Below are 16,469 nucleotides of genomic sequence, written 5' to 3' on the forward strand. Positions count from 1 at the left end.
CGTGTTGGGTGCAAGCCCAGCATAAAACGTCGTCCATACCAGATCCTACGGCCTTTGCTCAGACCCCGCCCACTGGTGTCCCGGGAGAGAGCTTAACCCGTGAGAAAGGGCAGCCGGGTCCCTGGCTGGAAGGAGACACCTTGTCACAGCTTCATGGTCACGGGGATGGGCTGGCTCTGGCCTGCTGGGAAGGCTGCCTGTCTGGTCCCGCACGGCAGCCGGGTCTCTCAAGAAGACAGTGCGCCCTGAGCACCACAAACCACCGCACCCTTGTGTCCACACCCGTAAGGATACTAGCCCTTGGAAAATGGCTGGGAGGGAGATTCTGTTGAAATACCGGCCTGAATGTGCTCTGATCGCTCTCCGTAGCCACTTGAACAGAGCGATTAGGGGAGACCTCACCGATCGCAGGCATCTGCTGGGGCCGGTGGGCCAGGACAGGTCATGCAGACCGGGAGAGGAAACGCACGTGCAAAGGCCCCGGGCAGAAGCAAGGCCTGGCCCCACAGCCGGAAGATGGGGGACATGGGTGCCGTGGGGGAGGGCGGCAGGGTGGGGGTGAGGCGGCTGCCCCAGGTTCACCGTGAGGGCTCAGCCGTGAGTGCTGAGAAGCACGCGGAGCCGGGGAGGGTTCTGACCGGGAGCCACGTGGTCTGACCGAGGTTTTAAGGACACCGCGGTGGCCGCTGTGGACACGGCTCTCGGCCCAGCCACTCGCCCTGGCTCAGTCTTCCCACGGGCTGCCCTCGGCCCCTCCCTACATTCGCATGAAACGACGACCGGGCGGTTGGCTGTGAGACCCGGGTCCAAGGTCATGGGGTGACCGTCTGCCCACTTCACTGCTTTTGTTCAACCAGGAAGAGGGCGATCTGCCCCCCTCCCCGCGTCCACGCACAGCGCCCTGCATGTGTCATCCACGGCACCCCTGCTCCAGGACGACCGACACACAGCCACGCTCCCCACCAGGTGACGAGCTCCCTTCGGGCGAAGCAAGACAAGCACGCGTCCCCAGGGAACTCCTGCAGAGTCTTTACTAGCCAGGGTGCCGCCACCCCCGAGATGAGACACACAGCTGCCACGGGGGGCCCCGTCACCCCTCCGTCCCTGCAGGCAGGGCTGGCGGCCGTGCCCCGTGGGGTGGGAGTTTCTGCGGAGTGGCCTCAGGGCCTGGCTTCCTGGGACAGAGAGCTCCGTGGGAGGCACGGCCAGACGCAGGCCCCGCTCCTCTGCACACCGCACGGGACACAGGCCAGGTGAGACCCGGCGCCACGGAGCAGAGGGGGCAGAGGGGGCAGCTCGAGTGCCCCCGGCAGTTGAGACACTAGAGGCCGTGCCCCCCACCCCCAGCAGCCTGGCCGTGTCCTGACTGTGAATGTCACTCAGCACCACGGTGAGACGCCTTCCGACTGCCGCGCTCCGTGGACTCTGCAACTGAGGGATGAGGGTGAAGCACCTGAGTGGAGGAGAGGTGAGCGCATGTGTGCCACGCCCGGGGTCGCACTCACAGCCCGCGGGCGGCCGTGGCCTTGGTCGTGAGGAGGAGCCCTGGCGCGGGACAGCCCTGCTAGGAGTGGACTGCCTTGCCGGCGGGCCGCTTCTCCGTGAAGAAGCTCTTCAGCAGCAGCACCTGGCTGATGCTGACCACGAACAGGGCGATGGTCTCGCCGATGGACCAGTAGGACACCCGGCTGTTCAGGTCCTCGGCGCGGGCCCGGTCCTGGGCTTCCCGGAGCCGGTAGTGCGTCTGGGACTCGATCACCACCTTCAGGGCCTCGTGGATGGTCACACAGGCAGACTCCATCTGAGCGGGAAGAGAAGGGCAGGCACGCTGCTGACCCCCGGAAGGACCAGGGTGGGCAGGTGGGGGGGGCCGGCACACAGCAAGTGTCGTCATGAGCACCCGAGGTGACATCTGCGGAAGGCTGCAGGCTCTACTTTGCCCCTGTGAGCCCAACTGAGGCTCAGAGAGGTGAAGTGATTTCCCCCGAGTCACACAGTACGTGGCCGGGGCTGGATCTGAACTCAGGACTTTTGAGTCCCGAGCCTCTGTTTTCAAGCACTCCTGTGTTCTCCTGCTGAACACCTCCAGAGCTCACACAGGCGTGTCCACCGTCCCGGAGAGGGAAGAGGGGACCGAACCGGGAAGGAATCAAGAAAGAGGTCACATAAACTTGTGTTTAAACTTGTGTGAATCTTGTCTCAAGACAGGACATTTCCAGAAGCCTCCCCAGTGCTCCCTCCTGTCACTGCCCGAGACTGTGACACAGGTAGAAGCAAGGTCTCTATCGACGTCAGCCTGGTGACCCCTGGAAGGCCACCAAGACTGAAGGTGGGGCCAGGGCCTTAGGAGAGACACCTGGGAAGATCGGACTGTAAGAACCCCACGTCCTGCTGGGTGTCTTCCCGCCGATTCCTTCCACGGAGTCACTCATTCAGACGCATACCTATCAAGTCTCTGCTTGTCACCCGGGCATTGTTCTGGGCCCGAGGAACTGTGGGATGCATCGGCACCAGATACCGTCCTGGGTCTCAAAAGTTCACAACGTTAAGGTGAACATAACCAATGTCACATGCAAAGAGCCAGGGACAGGGGGCGCAGAGTTCAGGGGGACACCCAGGAAAGCCGCCAATCCTGCCACCGGAGACGGAGGAGGGCGGGCACAGGAGTGACCACCTGAGTCTTCGTGGGTGGGCAGGTGGAGCTGGAGGACAGGGGTTCCGGGAGCAGGAGGCGCAGGAGCCTGGGCAGAGAGCGCCTGCAGGGCCTAGGCTGAGTGGGGTCTGGGGGGGAGGAGACGTGGGCGGGTGGGAGCTCACAGGCACAGCCCAGAGGATCAAAGCTCCACAGTGAAGCTCCATGAGCAGAAGAGCAGGATGAGACCCTGCTTCCAGAGAGCCCCCTGGCAGCTATGACACTGAGACAGGCCGGAACCGCTCTGGAGGCAGGGAGCCTACTCAGCTGCCGCCCCTCCACCGGGACGGAGAGACGAGGGCCTCGATGGAGAGGGCCACCAAGTGGGGGGGCAGGAGAGTGCGCCTGGGATTCAGGGCGCTGCGGTCACAGGGCTCGGTGACAGCACAGGCCGTCCTCGAAATGAGTGCGCTGGGTGGAGATGGCACTCTGCGTGTGTGTGTGCACACACTTGTGCATGCATGCACAGATATGCTGAGGCTGTGCAGGAGCACATGCAAATCACACCTGCGACAGACTCGAACGCTCATTCTACGCCTGCAGGAAGGAATTTCTCTACTGCGTTCGTCCATTTGGCCTTCTCCCCACAAGTCGGTTTCCCACTGGTCAGAGAGGAAAGCCCTGCCTGTGCTGCCCCGTGTGCCCACGAGATCTTCCGCACGGACGCCATTTCCTCCATGACACACCGGACTCTCAACGGCACAGGTTGCGAAAGACGCCAGCACGCCCCGGGCGGAACCTCCTGTGCACAGCCGGGAGCCGCCTGAGCCCAACGGCCACTACAGAGCATTGCAGATGCTGCCGCAGGGCAAACGAGGGGGCGCACGTTTAACTTGATTAGAGAGCCATGGTGAAGAGTGGTTCCACAATGGACCCGCCTGCCTAGGGAAGGCGGAAGACCGCGTGTGAGCCCACAGCCACGCTCCCGGGGAACGGAGCATGTGGCCACCAGGGAAGGTGGCGCAGGAGGTCATCGGGCTTTAGTTCTGGAGCAGCTGCAGCCACATATGGGCATTCCTGCCTTGCAGGTCGCCCTGGGCCCTGTCACGCAGCCACCTGACTACCTGATGAGCTCCTTTCCCGAGTCACGCCCGTGTGGAGCGCGGGTACCAGGGCTGCAGGGGAACAGCACAGGGCCTGCACGGGGAGGGGGGAGGAGGGAGGGGCTACACTAGCAGCAGGGGAGCCGGGCAGAGGAGGCCGGGTCAGATTACAGTCAGCCTGGAGAGCCGCGGGGGGCAGAGATGACCATCTGGTCCCCGGAAGTGTCCACCGTCTCTCCGAGTGTGCGGCTGTTCCCAGGAGCCGACAGCCCAGCTGGGACTGTGCTGCCCGCCCTCCTTTCTCCCAGACGGGCCACGGGCCCTTTCTCAACCACGGATCTGAGTGATGTGTGTGTTGCTTCTGGGCTGGGGTTTTGAAGAGGCAGGTGCAACTTTCTGGTTGCCCCCCGCCCACCCCCGCTGGCAACCAGAGACAGAGGGCTCAGAAGCCCTAAGGGACAGCAGAAGGAGGACAGGAGAGAGAGCCTAGACTCCCGAGCCATTCCACGGAGCAAAACTCTATGCCCCTAACCCCACTCCCCTGAATACTAAGAAAAAAATCCACCGTGTTAAGCCATTGATATTCGGGGTCCCTGTGTCACCCTAACCGACACACCACACGGAGTGGACTCTGGTCTCCCCGGCGCAGACACGTCAGGGAAGCAGAGAGGCTCCGGCCGTGGGCGCTTGGAAGGTGGCGCGGCAAGGAGGACCGACTGGGAACGTGAGGACACCAGCAGGAAGCCCGGCAGGACGCCGGTCAGAGAGTGGAGGGGCCGACCAGGAGGGCACAGCGTCCTCTCGGACCGGGTTCGGAAAGGAGGGCAGAGCCACCAGACCACGGACTGGGAGCTGGGTGGGTGGCGACTCTGCTCACTAGCCGAGACAGGGACAGCCCGAGGGGTTCTGCCAGGACCGACCCCGCGTGTGTCCACTCACCTGGGTGAGCGCTGTGACCCTGTTCCCCATTTCCGGGAGAATGGGGGGCTCGTCGCCCACTTGAAAGTCAAAATAGACGGTCTTGTGAGAGAAGGTGGAAAACTCGTTACTGAAGCAAAACTGATACACGCCCTTGACCTGGGCCTGGTACGTGAAGCTGTCATACTGCTTCTTGGTCTCCCTGTAGATGGTGTTTCCCAGGGGGTCCTGCACGTAGCAGTCGACGTCGTAGTGGCCTCCGCTGATGACCTGACAACACAGAGACGCCCGAGGCCCGCCGTCACCAGAGGGCACCCGCACCCAACACCAGCAGCCAGGCCCCGCGGCCCAGCTGCAGACACGTTTCGGTTCTTCTAAAGCAGCTGCTGCGGCACCCCCACGTCACGAGGGACGACGCTGAGGCTGAGGAAGGTCAGTGGGCTGGCCACGGTCCCCCTGCTTGCAAAGGGCAAGGCTGGGATCTGAGTCTCGGCCTGCCCGGCCCCTGAGGTTCTGTTTGGCAGGAGGGCAGGGAACCTCACCCTTCCCACTTCACACAGCAGGGAGCTGAGGCCCACGGTGAGGTCGGCTGCTGAGCAGGTCTGGCAGAGGTGAACGTCATCACCTACCGGAACTAACGGGGAGGCAGATACAGGCTGAGCATTCAGAGAATCAGCAACCGTCAGAGGTGGGAGAGGCCTGGGGATGGTTCTCTTCGCTTCTCCAACGTAAGAAAGTTAGGACCCACACGGGTAGCCAGTGGCTGCACCCAAGACCCCCTCAAAGGACACCATAAGCTGCCTCCACCTGCTTCAGAACTTTAGAATTTCCTGTCTAGATGGAAGAATCTGCTTTATCAGCACGGAGCTTCCTGCTGCTGGAAGTGTATAAACCCGCACTGCACACCCCTGCACAGGGATCCCTAATCTAGCAGTGGCCAGATGGTCTCTCCTGCCTCTCCAGCCTCAGAATGACCACTGTTTGGTGACTGCACCTAGGCTGCCCCCTGTTAACCAGCCGCAGTACGTGCACTGTCCACAGAGCTGTAACAGTGGGTGAATTAGGGACTCGGAGACCACCACGCACGCACAAGGCTCCTAGCCACACAGGGCCCACCATGGCCGGCCCCCACTGCTGCCGGTGCCACCTCGTCTCTGGGGTGCCAGCTAGCCAGCCGTGTCTGGCTGCAGACGGCTTTCTGGGTACCTTCCCCTCAGCCCCCCAAGCCTAGCTCTGCTCACCAACCCTTAGGTACAGGACCTGTTCCCCAAAACCGTGAGCCCGAGGCCTCTCCAAAGAGCCCGAGGTGCAGGCGCAGGGAGCTTCACTGAGCCATATGGCAACCTCCGTGCGTCCCGCCGCCACAGCACGGCTCCCTGTAAATCCTGCCAGGGCTCCAAGGCTGCGCCGAGACCCCTTGTCCAAAGAGCCTTTCTCATTCCTTCTGCGCTCGCCGCAGCAACGACTTTAAAGGAGGGACGGAAGAGAAAATCCAACCACAAACCCACTTCCTCTCGCTGCCATTTTCAATACACATGGGGACAGAGGTCCAAGATGCTTGGGACAGAACCCGCATCCGGCCAACCAGAGGTGGCAAGCCTCAACAGTCCTCGGGCCTGCAGGGTGCATCCTGGCCAGCTCCCGGGGGTGCTGGACCCGCCCAAGCATCCCCATCCAGGGACACCCCCCCCCCCCGCCCCAGGTGCCGGGCGGCACTGGAAGGGGCGGGGCGGGACCCCACCTGGTAGTCCAGGGAGAACCTGACGCCCTGCTCCACGTCCTCATGGAAGCACTGCTTCGCGCTGTCCGGCAGCTCGAAGGTGAGCTCGGCGCCCCGCAGCCGCTCGGCCCGCAGCAGGAGCAGCAGGAGCGGCAGCAGCAGCCACGAGGCGGAGCGCGGGGCTGCGCTGCCCATGGCTGGTCCTCGGAGGCAACACCCGGCGGCTGCGCCGGGACCTACGTGGCGCGAGCGGAGCGCGGCTTCCGGGAGCCGGCGGCCCAGTGCGCAGGCGCGCCGGGGGGGGGGCGGGGCGGGAGCGCGCATCCTTCGTCCCCCACGCGGGGCTCGGACTCCCCACCGCCCCTGGTGTCTGCCCGCACCCGGGGCTGCAGGGCCGTGAGCGCGTGGGCTTACTCGGCGCAGGCCCGGCTTCCGACCCGCGCTGCGGCGCCGCGCCACCTCCGTTCCTCTTGCTCCAGCCCCGGCCCCTTGCAACGACCACCCTTTTCTCCAGGGAGCGGCGCCAGGTTGTAACCCAGTGACTGCGACAGGCCCGCCTCCACCGGCAGCCGCTGGGCGCGGACCGCAGCCCCACCGGGTACCGGGGCGCCCCGGGGGGACCGTCGCATCCTCCCCGGGGTACCGTCACGGCAGTAAAACGCCCCTCTGTTCGCGGGAGCCGCCAGGGCCGCCTTCCTGCCGCGCGCGCGCGCGCGCCGTTCTGGAGCTTCCAGCTCGGACACCACCGCACCGAAGGCTCTGGAGTTTTCACTCCATTTCCTTTGGAGGTAGGAAAGGTCCCGTTTTTTCACTTTTCTAAATCGAATTGAAGTTGTAGGTCCGTCGCAGTCCTGGTAGGCTCTCCCCAGGGGTTCTGTGACGCTCTGAAACTGTGCACAGCGCCCGGGTTCAGGGATCCCTGTGGTTGCTGATGTGTCCACGGTCCGCGCTGCAGGGTAGGGTGTCTTCCAGGCAGGTGGCTCGGACGCCTTTCTGCCAAGTGTGACCCGGGCCCAGCCTCCCGCAGCGCCCCCCACTGCCACTCCCTCCGAGGTTTTGCTCTGTACGGAACGGGTTCCACTCAAGGGACCAGAAACTTATGAGCCTTGTACCCACCTTGGGGACGCACTCCCTCCCTCAAGGTGAGCCACTTTGGCCTTGTGCCCAGTCACCGCTCCCCTTCCACCACCATTTTCTCCTTTTCCGGAGGGTCCCTCATCATCTCTCTTCGAAGGACTGGGAAACAGGACTGACTTCCCTTCCCTGAAAGGAAGTGGGGGAAGTGGTGGAAGTGGGGGCAAGACCTGCTGAAAGAGTCCCCTTTTCTCTCTGTGGACATACTTTCTTCCAGACGTTTGGGGCAGAACCTGTGGGTGAGGTTTGGAACCGCACGGAGAATCAGAGAGCCTGGGTGAACGTTGACTCACAGAACCCCGCGATGTAAAAGAGACAGGAAGGACCTCCCAGTGAGTTCACTCGATACTTACTGCTCTCCCCTTGAGTCAGAGCCCGGAGAAACCAGCTCGTACCAACACAGAAACGGCCCCAGGAGAGGCATCCGGCGATCTTCAAGTCCCTGCCAGTAGCAGGTGGCAGAGCCCTGGGGAACCCCGGGCGCCGAGGGCAGAGCAGAGCAACTCACCCTCATAGCAGCAATGTGCCTTTCTTTGTCTTTTTATTTATTTATTTTTAGAGAGAGGGGAAGAGAGGGAGAAAGAGACAGAAAGAAACATCACTCACTGTGTGGTTGCCTCTTAGGTGGCCCCCTACTGGAGACCTGGCCCACAACCCAGGCATGTGCCCTGACTGGGAATTGAACCAGCGACCCTTTGGTTCACAGGCCACTGCTCAATCCACTGAGCCACACCAGCCAGGGCTCATTTTTGCCTTTAAAAAACCCCAAAAAACCAAAAACAGAATGTTCTCGCTCTGGGTAACAGGATTATGAAGTTTTTCTCCCTTCTGCTGTACTTCTTAAAAATAAGCACATATGACTATTAAAATATAGTAAATCAGAAAACATTAAAATACAAAAAATCAACCCAGCTCTCCCTTTCCAGATTGTAGCGTCCACTTTTCCTGCGGATGTCAGAATTCTCTTCCTCCCCACTCAGACTTTGAAAAGGGTTCCAAGAATGCCACGCCCCCTCCTTTCCTCTGGTTAGACAGAGAGGAGGCAGAGGGTGGCCAGGGCACTGCAGTTTTGCTCACAAATACTTGAAAACAAAGTTCACACCAGAGCTTCCTCGGCTGAGACTTGCCCATCTGGGTTTTCTATCTGGTCTCCGTGTTGGTTACTTAATTCCTGGATGAAGAGCCCCCAAAGCAGGGATTGCTTGAGATGCTTCCATGAGTAAGAAGAGAAGGGTGAAGCCCTGGCTGGCGTAGCTCAGTGGATTGAGCTCGGGCTACGAACCAAAGGGTCACTGGTTCGATTCCCAGTCAGGGCACATGCCTGGGTGGCAGGCCATGACCCCCAGCAACCACACATTGATGTTTCTCTCTCTCATTCTCCCTCCCTTCCCTCTCTAAAAATAAATAAATAAAATCTTAAAAAAAAAAAAAAAGAAGAGAAGGGTCCTCTGGGAGTCCTTGGTCCCTCACTGTCACCTCCGTGTAAACCTCACAGCCCCCGCCGTCCTCAGAACCACCCTCCTCTTCAAAGGCACTGTGGTTAACAGCCTAGACTGTGTCTTGCTGCTTCTTACAAACGCATTGCTCTAGTAGCTACACCTGACATTGCTGCAGTTGTGTTTACGTGTTCCTGTGGGATTTTCTGTAAAAACGCCACCACCCAAGGACACTGTGTTCATGTTCCCAACAAATCCGTTTCTCTTTCTCCATCTCCTTCTTTCTTCTTCAGTCTCGTACTGATAACTATGTGTGCGTCTCCTCTTTGTCATTTTCATTCTTCTGTGGTCCTGCATGTGACTGTTTTATTCAAGTCCCAACGAGCTTGTTCGGCCCCAAGCACTAAGCGTTGCAAACAGGCTTTCCCAGGGCCGAAGGGAAGACGACATGCAGGGAAAGCTGCTGCCTGCGGCGCGCGCGGGCACGGAGGGCCCACCGCCCCCTGGCCCCGCCCAGCGTCGCCCCGCCCACCGCCTCCTGGCCCCGCCCAGCGTCGCTCTAGACTCCGGGGGCCCCCTCATGCTGCATCCGCGCTGGAGTCCGGCTCTTCCTCAAACGCCTCAGTTTCCATTCTTCCTCCTCTCAGCACCGCGTGTGTTTCTTACCGGCCTCCCTGATCTGCCATTATTCCGCCTCCTGCAAACCTCAGCTCGGACGTTACTTCCTTCTTAATTGACAGGAAAATCACTCGAGATAGAAGAGGGCGAGGGGGGTCAAATGACGGCGGACTCACAGCCAGGGGAGAGCCCCTGCTCCTCACTTCCTCAGAACCCAGCTGGTGTGTGGGGGAGGGACACACGGAGTTCCAGCCGACATTCCCCTGAGGGCCGGCGTGTGAGTGACGCCACCTCGGCCTGGCTGGCCTCCACCCAGGTGATTGCGACACGTGAGGGGACCCGGGGGAGCCTGGCACCATCAGCAGAAGTACAAGCTGATGGCTGTTGTCTCTGAGCTGCTCATTTGGGGACGGTGTGTTCCCAGATATAGATTACCGACAAATGTGTGCAAAAGTGCTCCCCGCGCACTAGTCATAAAAACAAAACTAGCTTCCAGCCAAGATGGAGGCGGAGCCAGAAGCTCTTCACTTTCTCGCACAGCCAAAAGGAGGATAACAACCAATCTAAAATCAATAAACAGCCAGAAGTGCCAGAAAATCAAACTGCATGGAACTCTGACAACCAAGGAATTAAAAAGACAGTCAACCGGACCGGTGCACCGAAACAGAGAAATATGGCCAAAGGGAAGGATAGAGCAAAACTCAGGAAAAAGAGCTAAGCGATGAGATAGCCAACCTATCTGATGGAGAGTTCAAAGCCTTGGTAATCAAAATGCTCACAGAGCTGATTGAGGTTTGTTGCAAAATGAAAGAGCACTTGAAGACTACCCAAAGTGCAATAAAGCAAAATATGCCAGGAACCAACAGTGAAAGGAAGGAAATCAGGACTCAAATCAACTATTTGGATCAAGAGGAAGAAATACACATCCAACCAGAACATAATGAAGAAATAAGAATTCAAGAAAATGAGGAGAAGCTTAGGAACCTTTGGGGCAACTTTAAATGTTCCAGTATCCAAGTTATAGCAGTGCCAGAAGGAGAAGAATGAGAGTGAGAAGTTGAAAACTTATTTCAACAAATAATGAAGGAAAACTTCCCCAATCTGGCAAATGAAATAGACTTCCAGGAAGCCCAGAGAGTCCCAAAGAGGAACACACCAAGGCACATCATAATTACATTACCCAGGATTAAACAAAGAGAGAATCTTAAAAGCAGCAAGAGAAAAGGAGAGAGTTACCTGCAAAGGAGTTCCTGTAAGGCTATCAGCTGATTTCTCAAAAGAAACCTTGCAGGCAAGAAGGGGCTGGAGAGACATAGTCCAAGTCATGAAAGGCAAGTACCTACATGCAAGATGACTCTGTCCAGCAAAGCTATCATTTAGAATGGAAGGGCAGATAAAGTGCTTCTCAGATAAGTTCAAGTTAAAGGAGTCACCAAGCCCTTATTGTATGAAATGTTAAAGGGACTTATCTAAGAAATTGAAGACGATCCAAAACTATGAACAGTAAAATGAAAACAAACTCACAACTATCAACAAATGAACCTAAAAAAAGAAAAACAATGAAAACAAAAACTAAGCAAATGACTATAACAGGAAGAGAATCAGAAATGGACATCATATGAAGGAATTTCAGTGGCAAAGGGGGAGGGAGGAATAGGAAGGAACAGGTACAGGGAAGAAGCAGCATAATTCATAGACATAAAATAAATAGAGATGAAAATAGTATAGGAAACAGAACTCAAGCACATATCACTACAACCCATGGACATGAACTCTAAGGGGAGGGAAGCTGGAGAGTTGGTAGTACAGGGTGGAGGAGGGGTAAAGGAAAAAATTGGGAAAACTAACAGCATAATCAGTAAAAAAAAACTTAAAAAAATAAAAGTAAGTAAAATTAAAAAATAAAAACAAAATAACTCGACATGACTGATGATGAAGATGCTCTGTGCCAAAACTTGGAAAGAAATCTTCATGCTCCAATGCACAGTTTAGAAACAGAAGCTGGAAATGCACAAGTTTTGCACCCGTGCCAGGAACCTGAAATAGTAAATGAAGTCCAGGCAAAGGGCGGGAAATGAGCCCACAGACATGTCCTGAGGGGCACGGACATGAAATGAGAGCGCTTGTATTCTGTGTTACCATTTTTTTTACCTCTTGGTGGAGAATTTTAAATATATTTGACCTCTGTGTTATTTAAGGGAGCTGCAATGGAAAAAGCTAATCACAAATGATTTTCAAGCAAACTTGGCACTTATAAAAACCTGCCTCTATTATGCTGCAAAGCCAGTTCCAAGAAACGTCACATAAAACATGCTTATTGTTCCCTTGGCCAATATCTGGAGACCAGATGCAAAGTAGCTCCACAGTCCCATGACTTTTGGGCATCCTCAACTGCGCTTCTAAATTGCACTACTATGAAAAGTCAACAAAATTGCCACTGGAATGAACCACTGTTCCTGTTGACCTGCACTAAGGTGTCATTCCCCAAGATGGCCACGAGATGGCAGCAGAGACTGACAGATGGAAAACGTATCCCACTAATGCCTTGCTGGAAAGCTTCCTTCGTTTTTTTTTTTTTGTGCGATGCAATTGTGACAGGGTGTAGCCAAGGCCCAGCGCCCCAAAAGGGATTTGTCATGGGGTCTAGAACTCAGAGTGTCCAGGAAATATTAAAAATATAGGATGTCCTCACTGCCACAAGTCTGAACTGAATTGAGAGTTGTTCTGCATAGCAAGTTTTGCAGCTAACCCCAGGCATGGTCATTTATCATATCTATAACTCTTAAATGGCTTCATGGATATGCTAAACAGCTGTGGCCATGCTTTGAACCTCGGAGATGGGCGTGACTTCCACCCAGGATGTAACTGGGAGGCAGTTTCCCCTGGTTACAGCGCCTACGTGAGAGCTTGATGATTTGCTCCACACCACTGGGCCATGCCTGCCCAGACTTACTATGGCAACTATGAAAAGCTAGAAAAATACAGGAATGCTGGCAGGTGTAGCTGACTGTGGGAAGAGTTGGAAATGGGGCCGCAGTGGAAGATTGGCAATGGGATTTAAACCCAGGTTCGGTAGCCATGTGGGGGAGGGGAACCACAGGGTTTTGGGGCTCCCTTTGCCACACGACTTAGGAATTGAGAGAATCCTTGCAAGGAAACAAGGACTGTTGCTGGTGGGCCAGGGGAAGGTGCCATGTGCGTTTGTATTAAGAACTGGAGATTCCAGCAAGATGATGGTGCTGGGAACCACGGGAAGCCTGCCCACCAAGCATGGATTACTGGGAAGGACCAAGGGCTACCTGAACCACGGACTTCTATTTCTTTTCCTGAGGTACAGTACCCTGGACTGGGCAAAGGGGGAAGGAAGGACTGTGTGTGTTTGTGGGTGTTTTCAGGGACTTTGGGGTCTTAACGGAGACATTAATTCATTAGTCTAAGTCTGTACAACCTTTGGATAAATAATTCCTTTCCTTTTCACCAATCTCTGGCATGGAGAGACATAGTTCTCCGGCAGCGGGCAAGGCGAATCTAGTACAGGGGGACCCTGGGAGAAGTGGGGGTCCATTCAGTAATAGTACTTATGCATGTTGAATCCAATTTGCTTTGCATGCAATGTTTTAATATTTTTACTCTTTGTTGTGGGTTTTATTGGTTCTGAAACAGAACCTGAATGAGAGAGGTTTGTTAAATCTCCTATTGTTACCAAACAGACCTGCTGGAGGGGGGCTGTGTGTAAATGTAAGGGCTGACTGGACAGTCCTTACATTTAGACGTTTTGAATTACACTTCCAAATAATGTTGCAATCACTAGTAATTGATTTTCAGCTAAAATCTGCCACTTTTTCTGCAGACCCGCACTGAGATGTTATTCCCCAAAATGCCCACGAGATGGCAGCACGGATGCACACTTGGAACTTGTAGTGTACCATTGGTTTAGCCAAAAGGTTCCTTGGGTTTTTACATAAAGCTACTATGACAGGAACGTTTTTCATTTTCACCAACAACCTGATTGAACAACATATTCACCGTTTTATTCCACTGCCCTCTGCCATCTTTCAGGCCAATTTACAATTTCATCTTCTCAAAACTTCTTTCCTTTTGGAGCAGAGAATTCCTCCAGGTGCCTTTTGCAGTCTTCCAGGGAATTGAAATTTTTCTCCACTAAGAGAATTTTGGAAAGACTGAAATAAATAGAGATCCGAAGGTGCGAGGTCTGCTGAATAGAGTGGATGAATCAGAACTTCCAGCCAGGCTCTGACAGTTTTTGCCTAGTAACCAAAAAAACATGTGGTCTTGCCTTACCCTGATGACGATTGGGCGGTTTCTGCTAACTCCGGATTCTTTCCCTTGAGCGCTGCTTTCAGCCGGCCTAAGTGGGAGCAGTCCTTTTTGGAAGTAACCATCTGGTTTTCCGTAAAGAGCTCCTAATAGAGGACTCCCTCACAATCCCACCATCTACACAGTTACCCCCTCCTTGGGTGTTGCTCTGGTGTCATTCCACTCAGGTGTTATTCTGAAGGTGTACACTAGATGGCAGCAGAAGGGCATGTCCTCCATTAAGACCCTGCCCACTCTGCAGTACACTGAGAATGAAGACCCTGATATTAAAATCGCTTTGAGATAAATCCTGATTATCAGTTGTAAACCTTTCATAGCAGGCAATGTGACTGAGTATTTATTCAGCAAAAAGTCAATGTTGAAATGGAGTAAATCAGTTGTTACACTTGTTTCATAAGGTGGATTGTAATCGGCTTTCCTACCCATTTTTTAAAGCAGTTAGGACGTCATAAAAGCTCCAGTGGCCATTCTTACTTAAATGGAAATATTGCAACACAGAAACCTTCAAGGAGGATTAACGAATTTACCCCTACTATTAAAACTGCAAAGGAATCTGGAAAAACATTCCAGCTGTAGGGTGTTGCGGAAAAGGCAGAAAGACGGTAAAAAGACTGGTGATTGCTGGGGCTGGCAGATGCGGGCTGTGCGGGGGAGAAGGTGGGGCAGGTAGAGCCCAGCAGAGGATTTGGAGGGAAGGAAAACTGCTCTGTATGACACTTCAACAGTAGATGCATGCCCCTCTACCTTTGCCCCAAACCCACAGAACGCACAGCACCCAAAGTGAGTCTTAACGTAAACTGGGCGATAACTGTCAGTCAGTGTATCATTTGTCACAAACACACTCATGCGGGGAACAGAGGGTAGATGGGAGATCCCTGCACCTTTCTTTTGGTCTATTTTGCTGTGAAACAAAAAACTGATTCAAAATAAAGTCTATTTTTAAATAACCAAACCGCTAAAGAAAGGACTAATGTACGGGAGGCAGGACTTCATGGTTTTTACTCTGAATGTCCGGACTTCCTTTAACCTCCTGTTGCAAGCCGGAGTCATTTTCTGTCCTGTAAATCTGCCCAATCGGAACCACTAATGAAGGGATCTGTGCAAAGCCTATTACCTTTTCCGTTTTAAACTACTACCCGAAGCCAGACAAGGAAAGTGAGTATGTCCTTCTGCCAGAATCAGCCAATGACTCAGTTTCATTCCCTTTTTACTCTATGCTATGGGGTTAAATTCAAATTGCCCTAACTCCATTAAAATAAAAATAAAAGCTTTAGGAGGATTACTTTAAATTAAAATCCAAATAAAAGCCTTAAAGGATTTTTATTTTGACTTATAAAAAGACATGGAATCTCTGTTCAAGCAGATGATTCTTTTCTCTGTATGCTTGTAAAAGCCAACTGTTGAACACTAAACCTGCACTCAATCAGGGCAGGCTGGGCTCTGTTATGATTAAAAGAGGAAAAAAAACAACAACTCAGTGACTTAACAGAAGTTTAATTTTTGAGAACATCAAGTCCACTGAAAGTCCAGCTGACCTCCATGTGGCCACCTCGGAAATCACGGCCCCTTGGACCTCGTGGCACCCCCCCACCCCCTTTGACGAGGCCTCCTTCACAGGCAAGAAAATGGGTGTCGTCACCGGCCTGGCCTGGCAGCCACATGCACTGCTAACACTCATGTCACACTGGTCCCAACCAGCCATTTCTCCCCTTGCCAAGGGGCTGGGAAGGGCAATCTTTATGCCAGGGACTAAGGGAGCACAGATGTTGGTGAACACTGATGTCACCAAACTCCTTACATCCGCATGAAACCCAGGCTGAGTACAGACTGCCAACTGTTACTAAGATTCAAGTAAAATCCCTATCTGATGACCTAACAATTCTGGCACAGATTTTGGGGAATCTAGTCAAACAAATGGAAAGCTTGCTCCTCAAACCAGTTATGTCAAAAATCCCAATTACCCGAGTGACAGATGAGTGACAATGGCATCTCTCTTAGTTCTTAAACTGCTGATGGCCAGAGAGAGGCTGCAGGTTAAAATGGAAACCACGCACTTGAGCTACCAGGGTACGTTGTCATTAAAGTGCAGGAGTTAAGAGTTTGCATTTCCGCCTCCCGTCAGCAGAGGGGGCCGCAGGGGAGAGGCAGGAGGGTGCATGGAGTCAGTCTCCCCAGAAAAGAGCCTGTGGGCTTCTCCCTCACTCCTCAGGCCTGGCGCTCCCTGCGTACTTCGTGAGCTCTGTCAGAGACAACTTGCATCAGGAAAACTATTCACAGAATAAAAACATTTAAGAAAAAAGAAATCTTATCTGTGGGTGAGAGCTAGGGAAACATGAATTCCTCACCTTCTCAAGACGTTTTTACTCCCCCCGAACATACTAACCTGACCTACCCAGTAAGGTCCAAAACTGACCAGGCAGGTGAGCACAAGTGCTGGTCAAACATGACTTTTAGTGTGGCTGATACTGGGCTGTACTGGTGATTCCAACCTGTGAAACTCTGATTAGTTATTGCTACTCCCAAACAGCAAGGCCACATTTGCTACAACAGAAACTGAAACATATCAGGTG

At 54.3% G+C, this 16,469-nt stretch overlaps 1 protein-coding gene across 1 annotated transcript; it reads right to left on the reverse strand.

The window, feature by feature from the left end:
- Window positions 1–1,375: 1,375 nt before the first annotated feature.
- Window positions 1,376–6,644, reverse strand: TMED3 (transmembrane p24 trafficking protein 3). The gene is made up of 3 exons (XM_028502345.2): window positions 6,395–6,644; window positions 4,675–4,923; window positions 1,376–1,801 (listed from the first exon to the last, which is right to left on the reverse strand). Exons 1-3 carry the CDS (start codon window positions 6,566–6,568, stop codon window positions 1,565–1,567), a joined length of 660 nt encoding a protein of 219 aa, XP_028358146.1. The 5' UTR covers window positions 6,569–6,644; the 3' UTR covers window positions 1,376–1,564.
- Window positions 6,645–16,469: the final 9,825 nt, after the last annotated feature.

The sequence above is a fragment of the Phyllostomus discolor genome, chromosome 12 (genome assembly GCF_004126475.2).
Source record: "Phyllostomus discolor isolate MPI-MPIP mPhyDis1 chromosome 12, mPhyDis1.pri.v3, whole genome shotgun sequence".
In the NCBI taxonomy this organism is placed as follows: Eukaryota; Metazoa; Chordata; class Mammalia; order Chiroptera; family Phyllostomidae; genus Phyllostomus; species Phyllostomus discolor.